The sequence below is a fragment of the Equus przewalskii genome, chromosome 29 (genome assembly GCF_037783145.1).
Source record: "Equus przewalskii isolate Varuska chromosome 29, EquPr2, whole genome shotgun sequence".
NCBI classification, from domain to species: domain Eukaryota; kingdom Metazoa; phylum Chordata; class Mammalia; order Perissodactyla; family Equidae; genus Equus; species Equus przewalskii.
In genome coordinates, this window is record NC_091859.1 from 34,022,025 (window position 1) to 34,034,309 (window position 12,285).

A 12,285-nucleotide genomic window follows, 5' to 3' on the forward strand; every position below is an offset into this window, starting at 1 on the left:
GAACATCCACGTTCAAAGAGAGAACACTGACAGAAGAACACAGAAGAAGACATGAGGCTGGAAACCCAAGGTTCAACTCCAATTGTGCCACTTCCTATCTATGTGAAATTGGGAAATTCATTTAAAATCTCTGCTTTGGTTTTCTTATCTATAAAATACAGATAATAAAGCCCAACCTACCTGGCAGAGCTACTGTGAAGATCAAAACTGAATATACATGGAAGCACAGAGTAAACTGCAAAGTACTTTACAAACATGAGTTTTTATAATTTACTAAGATGCCCAGTTCCATAGCTGACTCAACACCTGAGCCAGCCAGGAGTCTGTGCTCTCCCTTCTCAAACGTGCCTGGCAGTGTTTCATTCCCACACAGGTCAAGTGTTAGGCAATGCACTGTGTCATAATCCCAAATCCTTACCACATCAGGGAAGAGGACATCCACTGGATTTCCTTCATTGTAGCCAGGATGACCAGACATCCCATTCATCCTGGTTTGCCTGGGACTGTTTCAACATTAGCATCCCTTTTCACTCTCAACAGTGCCCCAACTTGAATAATAAATTATCTGGTCACCCTAATTACAGCAGACATAAAGTTGTGGCACCAAGAGGTGGCAAGCGGCTGGCCTTAGGACTCCCACTGTACTTTCCAGGAGCCAACTGAAGGCCATCCCAAACAAACAATGCTAGCACCAACAGCAAGCTTACCATGCAGAGCGAAGCCCTTCTAACTGCTCGCTGCTCCCAAGCCCCCATCTAAATGCTCTGGAGGTTACGCACACGAATATTTTCCCATCTAAAACATGACAAACCTACAAACACTCCAGCCTTAGTCAACACTCAGGAACTTGCATAATCACATGAACATACACAGCAATCACAGAGAAACAGTGAGCTAGGAATCTAAACCACCGCACAGTATCATCCTCCTAAAACCCCACATGGCCTGAGATGGAACAGCCAGCCCTTCTGAGCTGGCTTCACCTCTGTAAATCTGGAACAGGGTTTGTCTCCTCCACTTGCAGAGAGAGACCACACGAGCGAGCACAGAGAAGTGCTCAGAGTGCTTCATAGAAGCAACGGACTGCCATCCCAGAAAGCTTGTTAACTGAGTGGGAATGGAGGCTGAGGCGACCTGGCATAAAAAGTAAAACCTCTACAAGGTGGCAGGTGTTCTTTTCCTCCTCTCCCTCACAGGTTTTTAATTCAAACATGTTGCCGGAGGCTTACAGAACAGGATGAAAGGGTCACTAAAACAGTGCCATGCTGCTCCACTTAGTGCTAAGGAACTTGGTTGTGATAAACCTTAACCAGGGGCATGGACTCCTAGAATTACAGCTGAGCTTTAAGGGGTCTATGAAGCCCCCAAAAGGTACATAAAGTAAGGTGAGTGAGCAGGCACACACGCACATGCCCACATTTTCCCTTGGGTGAGTCAATACAGAGGAAAGGGCCCTCAACAAACAGAAGACAAATTCCAGTTCTTATTCAGCTACTAAATTGTACTGTCACCTTGGACAAGTCACTGTGCGCCTCAGTATCCTTATCTTTCCAAAGGGAGTATCTGCCTTATCTGCTTCAAAAGGTGCTTGTGAGGATGAGATGAGAAAGCATTGATGAAAGTACTCTGCAACAGCCAAAAGACTGTAATTTGTATCTCTTTTAAAATCACCATTAAATGCTGGTAAAAATCCTGTTTGGGGTTGGTTCCTATCTATTTAAAAAGGAACAGAAAAAGAATAAGGAAAGCAAATAAAGACACAATTAAAATTCACCTTCACCCCATTCCCCGGCTCCTGGATTTGCCAAGCTAAACCACTCTAGGCAGATGTAAAGAGCACAAGTTCAGTTTCTGCCCAGCTCAGGCTGCTCAGTGACCAGTGTTTCACACCGATAAATGCCTCCCAAATCTCAAAGCACAAAGTGAGAGTTCACAAGGTTAGGCGCATTAATTAGCAGCACTCATTTGGATTCCGTATTCACCAAATACAACAAGCAGCTATTCAATATTTGCCTATTTGCACTTCTCTAAGATCTTTAATTCAAAGATCCAGCCAGAGAACAAAACAAAGCCCAAGAAAATAAACTAAAATAAACCTGTCACCATCAGAATGTGCCTCAAAGTAAATTAGCAGCTTGAAACCACGGCAAAGGGTCTACATAGGCCTACAGCAGAGAGAGTGTGAGTAATAAACGTGCAGGTTGCAGAAGTGGGTCCCTTCTGCAAAAGAAGGGAAAAATAAAGTAGTTCCAAGCAAAAAGACTACTTTGCGTGCTTTAACAAATTCCTCCTAATTCTTTTTGCTTTAGTTCCTTATTGATCTATAATCCCCAAAGGAAGAACACAGCATTATATGGTATCCTTTCAGAGTCTTTTAAATTCAGTAAGTCTATTCCCATGCTTTACTTCAATTAGTTTTACCTTCCTATATCTAAAATAAGCCTATAACCAAAATAAGCAGCATTTTATAAATAAATATTTGCATTACGATGCAAGACTAGATTAAGAGACTGACCACGACCCCTTATATCGCAAGGGTCCTAGGTGAAAAGTACAAGGTGAAACAGAAAATGTCACTCCTTCTAAAGCAGCCCATAGGATGGTTGCAGTTCTCGACCTTGCCTGCACCACAGAATCATGTGTTGGGATTTCTAAATATTTGACTGGCTAAACCCAATCTTAAAGCTACTCAATCAGAATCAAGGACGGGGGATAGCCCTCCACGCAACAGTATTTTTTCTGATGTATGGCCAGGTCATAGAGCTACTGTCAAAGGGCACAAATTTCACAGCTTACAGAAGCTCTAGGGCATACCCAAACCAGAAAGAAAGAAAAAAGTCCTTCGTATTCTCTTTAGATTTGGGGTAAATGACCATATCTTTTACCAAAAGCTTCTATAGGGACAATCTTCAATTCCAATGCTGACTATCCCACTGGGAGACAAACAAGACTTTTTCTCTCCCTTTTTCTCCATACCCTACCTGGGGCCAGTCTGATGTCAATCCAGCACCAAAAGTGCAAGAATTGGGCAAATACTCTCAAATCTGGAAGGCTTCCAAACAGGTGGGTATTGATTACAGGGCCATGCTAGTTTTTAAGATCAGTTTCACGGGCTTTGATGAGATTCCGTTAATTTCAGGAAAAGGGAATGACGTCAAACCTCTGGTTTAGCACCGTGATGGCACATATCCCTCAGACAAGTCTAATAATGGTAACCTTTTTGTTTTCCTATAAGGAATGGTGAACAGGCAAGCAAGACATTTCTAGGAGCTACCCTTTCACATCCTCTGAAGAATGTCACAATTCTCAGCCAGCAAGGAGGTAAATTCCAGAGGCGAGGTGCTTGTGCCACACCATTTCTCTGAGGCAGCCTGACCTGTTCTCCTACTCTAACTGCTCCAGCCTCACCTGCTTAAGGCTTCAAACAGCAAAAGGACAGGGAGGCATTTTATATTCTCACCTAAACCACACAGAGGCTGTCTCGTAGGAAGCAGTCCTGCGCTAAGCCACCACAGGGTCTGGGGTTTTTTCAGTCGTCCACCCTATCTAACAAAGACAGACAGCAGAAACTTCCCTCTCTCAAGCAAGCCTTCCCTGATTAAAACCATAAGACTGAATTCCCCCAGGGAGGAGAATGGAATTTTCTTGTTGCAGATTATTGTAGGACTCAAAAAATCTCTGCAAGCAGGGCCTCAGTGGCAGAGAATAAAGAGACAAGTCCAGCATTTAGAATTATGAGGCATCAAGAAAACCCAGTTTAAAAACTATTATATAGCCTGGAGAAGCAAAAACAAAAGCAATTATGACTGTGCTTGAGTGATTTTTTTCCACTATAATATCCAGAATTTCAATAATGTGATTACAATACTTTTCGGATTAAGAAATATATTTTATTTATATCTCTAAGTGTAAATTCATTGCTGAAACTAACCATTTCACTCTCCAAAATAAATAATTTCAGGAAATGTTCTCTATCATAGCATCCTTAGGTAAAACACACATACACATAGACACACTCACACATCATCTGAGTTACAAATAGCAGATACCAACCTGGCTGTCCCGTGCTGGGAATCCATGATAACCTGGGGTCAGAGGCTCGTTCTAAGAGAAAGAAAAGAAAATCAAACTATAAGACAAAAGAAAATGTTAAGAATAATCAAAATCCTCCAAATTGATCAAATAGAAATTCCTGCCCAGTTCCGAAGATGTCCCATGGTTATATTCCACTCTACCTAACTACATCAATCTTCCAGTCCAGCCTCTACAATGGCAAAAACCAAAAACAAACAAAAACCATTCGCTTAGGAATACTATTCATAAACACTGTTTTCCTCTTTGTACAACTAAATCTGTCTCCTTCCCAGTATATCTCAAACAGGGAGTTACTGGGATTTGGGGCAGAAGAATTTAACTTGGCACTGTAGGCCTTTAGCACTGCAGGCCCCCAGCCACTAAAAGCCCATAGCACTCCTCAACACTAGAGCCACCAAGAACATCCGCACATTTCTAAAAGTCCCCTGACTGGAAAGGGGACAGTACTACCCCTACTGAGAACCTCCTCCTGACCTGGAGAAGTTTTAGCCCCTTCCCTCTATCAATCCGCTTTCCTTCATTTCTCCTAACCTAGATGAAAGTCTATCTCTGTTCCAGACTTCCTCAACCACCCCGCATCATCCTACGGACTCCAGTAATTCCTAACACAGACATAGGTTAAAACTTACTTAAGTTGTTGGTACAATTTACTTTTCACATTACTTATGACTCAATAAATCTTTTTTTTGTAAAGGTGAATCATATTGAGTGTCTCACTTCACATTAATCATTAAATCAACATCCTTGAGGACAAGAATGATAGCTAATAAAGGCTATGCAAACCCTAATTTAGTATGAGGTCACACAATACAAGCTCATTTATAGATTACTTCACTCATTCAATCATTCAATCAACATATATTGAATACCTAATATTTTCAAAGTACTGGTAGATGAATGACAGAGTAAGAAAGATGAATAAAACAAGGCCCTTGCCTTCAAGGGAACTTTTAAATGGGAGGAAATATATGTGCACACAAAAGTGTAAATGAGAACACAAGGTGATTCTGTGATCCTTTCAAAGTGCTCAACAGCGCTACCTGAGAGACATTCATCCTCTTCTTCCACCCATTTGCACTTTCATTCCTACTAGCAGAATAACAAGTTAAAAAGAATTTTCACTGATAGGACTTTCACATCCTAGGTGAGAGTAAACTTTCCACCTGATGATAATATCTGCTTTGATTATATCCATATCTTTAATAATCAAAAATCCACACTCCTTTCAAAACCACAAAAGCCAGGAGTCAACTTACGCTCAGTGCAGAGACCCTGTATCTTATTTCTCATGCTTTCCCCGCAACCTAGCACAGCGTTAACATATGGTGGACACCCAAAAGAATGTGTAAATGAATAACTGGAGTTCGATAACCAGAAATTCTTTAGGCATTGAGTCAGTGACTCAATCACAGACAATCCAACTTCTCCTTTTTTTATTCCTAAGTCTCTATTTTGGACATTTCACAAATTAAGTCACTCAAAGAAAGCACACCAAAGACAATTGCCTTAAAAACTTATAGGTGCCGAAACAGTCTTGAGAAAGAAGAACAAAGCTGAAGGACCTATACTTCCTGATTTCAAAGTTTACTACAAAGCTACAGTAATCAAGATAGCGTAATACTGGCCTAACGACAGACACATAGGTCAATGCAATACAATTGAGAGTCCACAAGTAAATCCTTACAGTTATGATCAACTGAGTTTTGAAAAGGTGCTAAGAAAATCAATGGGGGAAAGAACTGCCTTTTCAACACATAGAGCTGGGAAAACTGGGTGTGCGGCACGTAAAAGCAGGAAGTTGGAACTGTCTTACATCCCATACAAAATTAACTCAAAATAGGTCATACACCTAAAGCCATAACTCTTAGAAGAAAAGATAGGAGTAAATCTTCATGACCTGGATAGGTAATACTTTCTTCAATATGACATCCAGACACAAGTAATAAAGGAAAAAGATAAACTGGACTCCATCAAAATTAAAAGCTTTCATGCTTCAAAGGACACCACCAATTCTGGGGAGCTAATGCACAGCACAGTTCCTACCGTTAATAACACTGGGTCATACACGTGAAAGCCGCTAAGAGAGCAGATCTTATATGTTCTCACTACAAAAAAAGAAAAGGTAATTTTTGTGACATGATGCAGGTGTTAGCTAACACTACGGTGGTAATCACTTTGAAATATATAAGTGTATCAAATCAACTTGTACGCCTTAAACCTGCACAGTCGTTTATGTCAATTATATCTCAATAAAGCTGGGGTGGAAAAGACACCATCAAGTTACTGAAAAGACAACCCAGAAAACAGGAGAAAATATTTGCAAATCTTATGTCTGATAAGGGACTTGGATTCAGAATATTGAAAAGACTCTTACAACTCAACAACAAAAAGACAAATAACCCAAATTTTAAAATGGACAAAGAATTTGAAGAGGGAGTTCTCCTAAGAAGATATACAAATGGCCTGTAAGCACATGAAAAGATGCTCAACATCATTAGGCAAATCCAAACCAAATCCAAATGAGATAACACTTCACATCCACTGGGATAGCTATAATCAAAAGGTCAAACAATAACAAGCATTGGCAAGGATGTGGAGAAACCGGAATCTTGTACATTGCTGGTGGGAATATAAAATGATACAGCCACTTTGGAAACAGTTTGGCAGTCCCTCAAAATGTTAAAAAAGAGTTACCAGGGGCCAGCCCAGTGGTATAGTGGTTAAGTTCGAGTACTCCACTTCCGCAGCCCAGGGTTCACAGGTTTGGATCCCAGGTTTGGACCTAGCACCGCTTGTCAAGCCATGCTGTGGCGGCATCTCACATAAAATGGAGTAAGACTGGCAATAGATGTTAGCTCAGGGCCAATCTTCCTCACACACACACAAGAAAAGTTACCATATGACCCAGCAATTCCACACCTAAATATAATCAAGAAAACTGAAAACACATGCCCACACAAAACCTTGTACATGAATGTTGATAGCAGCATTATTTGATATGTGAAAGATGACATGAGTAGAGCCGTATTAAAACAGAGCCAGAGCAGCCATTTCAGAGGAAGTGCCTTGCATGTCTTGTTTTCTTGATCTTCCAAACTGGACCAAACCGCCAACATTCCAAGAAGGCAGTAAGGACAAGAACAGCCTGTCTGTAAGGCCTGATGACACTGGACTTTGCTGATGACCGAATTGCTAACCAATCAATGATGAAGGACAAGGCGAGCCTTACCTCACCTAGTATCAGCGAACTCTTCTTAAACACAACTTAACTCACTTTCTTCCCTTTTTCCCAAAAAAAAATCATGAGCCCCTCTCCTGTAATCGGGACACTATTTGTGTTTCTATCTGACTCTGTGCTCCCCAAAATGCAATTCTTTGATCCCAAAATAAATGCCTCTCTACCTCTCATTTTGGCTCTCTATTTTCAGGTTAACACCTAATAGCCAAACAGTAGAAACACTCCAAATGTCCATTAATTGATGAATGGATAAAGAAAGTGTCGTATATCCAAAATTGAACATCATTCGGCAATAAAAGGAATGAACCAGTGATACAACATGGATAAATCTTGAAAACATTATGGTAAGTAAAAAAGCCACAAACGAAAGGCCACAAATTGTATAATTCCATTTATATAAAATATCCAGAATGCGCAAATCCATAGGGAAAGAAAGTCAATGAGTAGCTCCAGGGACTAAAGGGGAGAAATAAGGAGTGACTCCTAATGGGTACTGGGTTTATTTTTGGTGATGAAATGTTCTGGAATTAGATAGTGATGATGGTTGCACAATTCTATGATTATACTAAAAACCATCAAAAACCCTTTAAAAAGGTATGCTTTGGTCTGTGAATTTTATGTCAATAAACCTGTTATTTAAAAATAATAATAACTACAAGCAATGTTGGCTATTTTCACACTAATTTTTACATGGGACACATATACAGCTTAGACTATACCCAAAGAACAGGACTCCTTCTGAAACCCACAAGTCCGCCTTTGTTTTGGATTCTACAAATTTATTTCAACACCATTCCGTACAGATTTTAACAATGATGATGATAAACACTCGATACTGAGCAACTAATCGGGTATAGTTTCAGGACGGAGGGAAGGAGGAAGAGAAAGCAGCAAAAAGAAGGAGATAAGAAAGCATAGGTATTAGGTGGAAAGTCCAAGTTTCAACACGGGTCTGTTGGACTCCAAAGCCCCCGTTCTTTCCATTTTATCAAGTTCTCTTCTCTCACAACAATTCTAATAACCATTCAGTATTAGAGCGAATATTTCAAGAGTGTCTGGGAAAGGAATTATATGATTAAGAAAGTAATCAGGGGGGCTGGTCCTGTGGCCAAGTGGTTAAAGTTCCATGTGCTCTGCTTTGGCAACCCAGGTTCACAGGTTCAGATCTCGGGTGTGGATCTGCTCCACTCATCAGCCACGCTGTGGAGGCATCCCACATACAAAATAGAGGAAGACTGGCACAGACGTTAGCTCAGGGCCAATCTTCCTCAAGCAAAAAGAGGAAGATAGGCAGCAAGTGTTAGCTCAGGGCCAATCTTCCTCAGCAAGAAAAAGAAAGCACATTCCTACAAGCCAGTATCTTCAAAAACTTTAACAGCAAAGACAGATGTAACAGGCTGCACAGAGATGTGTCAGAAGAAATGGATTTACTCCTCCACCTGCCTTAGCAAAGCCATATTCTTTGTTCTTCCCCATCTCTCAGATAAGGCTATTTGGAACTCTCCAGTCCTCAGAAACTCCCTACCTCTCTGAAAGTGGCCTATACTTAGTGACAAAGGCTTGCTTTCCTTTTTAATTTTACTATGTACATATGTGTCCCTTCAAAATGCATTAACTCTGCATGTTTTTGGATTTTTCTTTTTAAGATTTTATTTTTCCTTATTCTCCCTGAAGCTGCCAGGTACACAGTTGTATATTTTTAGTTGTGGGTCCTTCTAGTTGTGGCATGTGGGACGCTGCCTCAGCATGGCTTGACGAGCGGTGCCATGTCCAGGCCCAGGATCCAAACCAGCGAAACCCTGGGCCGCCGAAGCAGAGCGTGTGAACTTAACTACTCGGCCACAGGCCGGCCCCTTGTTTTTGGATTTTATAGAAATGGATCCTATTGTACATACTCTTTAGCAATCTCCTTTTTTTGCTTGATACTATGAGGTTCATCTCCGCTTCTATTTCACTAAGCTGACTACTGTTTAGTATTCTACTTATGAATACAGCACAATTTGTCTTATTTTCCTGTTAATAGACATTTAAATTGTTTCCGGTTATGCTTTTTGTTTGTGCTCTCAAACCATGTTGCCCGTGAACATTCTTCTAGATTTGAGACACCATTTTTCATTCATGAGATTGGCAAAAATGAAAATGAAGATATCACAAGTTGGCAAGAAGAAGAGTAAACGGATACCTTCACATCTAATAGTAGGAATATAAGCATACTGGGACCAGTTTGGGAAAGCAAATTGACAGGAATTATTAACATATTAAATGCACATACCTTTTTGTAATTTCCCATCTCTGATCTCTGTATCCACTCTAGAGAACCACCTGCACAGGTGCTCAAAGCAGCAAGTGGAAAGATTTTCAAGGCACTGTTTGTAATAGTGAAAACCCAGAAAGAACCTCAGCCTCCAGCAGTAACAGGGGAAGAGTCTTATCAACTACTGTATTATTTCGGCATCCTCTGTGCAAGTTTTTAAAAAGTTAAAATTTCTACAAACTATCTCCAATCATATTAAATCATAGCAGAATAGTCAGTGTGCTATTTTTTTATATCACAATACAAAAAGAGGTAGTGCTACATGCAAAAAAATGTAAAGAAATACACAGAGAAGATCTAGAAGGATACACAACAAACTTCTAACGGTGCTGACTCTAGGGAGAAGAATAAGATTTGTGGAAGGTCAAAAGAGCATGTTTTATCTGAATTGTTTGAATTTTACAAAATGTAAACTTCATGTATTACTTAGAGTATTGAAAAGAACCAAGAAAAAAAAATCACTATTACCAGTGTTTCACAGTGTTTTATAACTTATAAAAACACCTCACAATGCAGAAAATAGATTTTATAACTCTCATTTTACAGATGACAAACTGAATTTCAGAAAAATTAAGTGATTTGCTTGAGGCCAAATACCCACTGAGAGTGACTGGGCTGCCCTGAGACTCGGTCTTAACTCCACGCCCAGTCTTCTGTTACTTCGTGACAACCAGTAACAAACACTCCTCGGGTCCTGGTGAGGACGATTCTAATTGTCTAAAGACTGGCAGACCTGAGTTTTTAATCAGTGTAAAATAATAACTGATACTTAAAGCAAAGATGGAATTACAGGCTAATTCCATTACAAGCTAATGGAACAGATGGGACAGAAATCCGATGGGATAAACTCCAAAGGGGAAGCACTTTAGCAGCTAAGCGCATATGAGCAAGAGCTATTGGCCCAGTAAGACTGAAAGACTCAGAACCTGACTCTGCCTAGGCACAGAGGCTGCTCAAAATACAAAGAATACGTAAGAAATAAAATATCAACCACATGAATCCTTACTGACTACAGAGGTCAGCAATTAAAGCTATTTAGAAGCTTCTGGTTAGTGGACATGTGAAAGAGTAACAGAAAAATCCTTAAGTAACTGTCAAATGGAGCATCTACGATGGATTGTGCAGGTATAGTGGACACTGAGAGAAGTGAAGAGAAACACCACCTGACTTCTGTATTCTTCAGCGGCTGCTGAGAAGCTCCCACACGCACCTATGTTTGGAAAATCCATTTAAGGAGAAGAATCCTTCATTTATTCAGTAGGAGTGGACTGGACAATTGTTTTATGACAAGTGCAGTGCTGGTATCCTCGCCCTTGAGAAGTTCAGAAGCACAATGAGTACAAGATAATGTGACTGATACCATAACTAATATCTATAAAAAGAACTAAAGGACTCCAGAAGATCTTCTGGAAAACTGTGTGCAGGCGTAGGGGATGGATAATGCCTCTAACCTCTTACTGGAGGACAAGACCTCCAGTACCGTGACGGACCGACGCATGCTGAAAAGACACAATGGTTTCTAAAGCCACTTTTCTCAATTCATTCTGAAAATCATCAATATCATTTATGAATGATTAGCCAATATGTTCGCTCATTCCAAATTAAAATTACCCAGAATATGGGGCTGGCCCCGTGGCCGAGTGGTTAAGTTCGTGCACTCCGCTGCAGGCGGCCCAGTGTTTCGTCGGTTCGAATCCTGGGCGCAGACATGGCACTGCTCATCAAACCACGCTGAGGCAGCGTCCCACATGCCACAACTAGAAGGACCCACAACGAAGAATATACAACTATGTACTGGGGGGCTTTGGGGAGAAAGAGGAAAAAAATAAAATATTTTTAAAAAAATTACCCAGAATACTGCACCTGAGAGGAAAAACAAAAGCACTATTTCCTCAGCATTTGTAAAATACAGTTAAAAGAGAGGTGCTAAGAGGACTTACCAACACAGAAGATCAAAAAAGCCCTGCTTTCTGTTCGGAAATACAGCAGTGACGTAATATACTAGCCATAAACCCTAAGCAACGATCAATAAAGCACTAACTGAGGAGCCTAAGGAAGACACCACTCTGCCAATCTCCCCTGGTTACACCTGCTTAACAGATCATGTGCTCACCACCCAGAGATTTATTACAAGAGTATCTCTTACTGCTGCTATCACTGAAAAGGGTTGTCTAGGAGCAGAGTGCAGAACCCTGGAAATGTACGATGAAGTTAGACCAAGCAACCAAATAAATAAATTTTAAAACCCACCCTGCTACAGCAATATATTAACAGGATCATACACCACGATCAAGTGGGATTTATACCAGGGACACAGGGATGATTCAACATCTGCAAATCAATCAATGTGATACACCACAGTAACAAAATGAATAAAAGTCACATGATCATCAATAGACGCAGAGAAAGCATTTGACAAGATCCAACACCCATTTATGATAAAAACTCTCAATAAAATGGGTATAGAAGGGAAGTACCTCAACATAATAAAGGCCATATATGACAAACCCACAACCAACATCATACTCAACAGTGAAACACAGAAAGCCATCCCTCTGAGAAAAGGAACAAGACAAGGGTGCCCACTCTCGCCACTCTTATTCAACATAGTCCTGGAGGTTTGGGCCAGAGCAATTAG

At 40.5% G+C, this 12,285-nt stretch overlaps 1 protein-coding gene across 31 annotated transcripts in view; it reads right to left on the reverse strand.

Moving 5' to 3' along the window:
- Positions 1-12,285, reverse strand: part of RBFOX2 (RNA binding fox-1 homolog 2) — a 265,853-nt gene that overhangs the window by 179,441 nt on the left and 74,127 nt on the right. For 30 of the 31 annotated variants that reach the window (XR_011534750.1, XR_011534751.1, XR_011534749.1 and 27 more), the window contains exon 2: positions 4,054-4,104. The exons of the other annotated variant lie outside the window; for it this stretch is intronic. Coding sequence is in view for 24 of the 30 variants with exons in the window: in XM_070600264.1 (XP_070456365.1) it covers positions 4,054-4,104 (51 nt within the window). In the remaining 6 variants the exon portion in view is untranslated. The remainder of the gene's footprint in view (positions 1-4,053; positions 4,105-12,285) is intronic. 31 annotated transcript variants of the gene reach the window in all.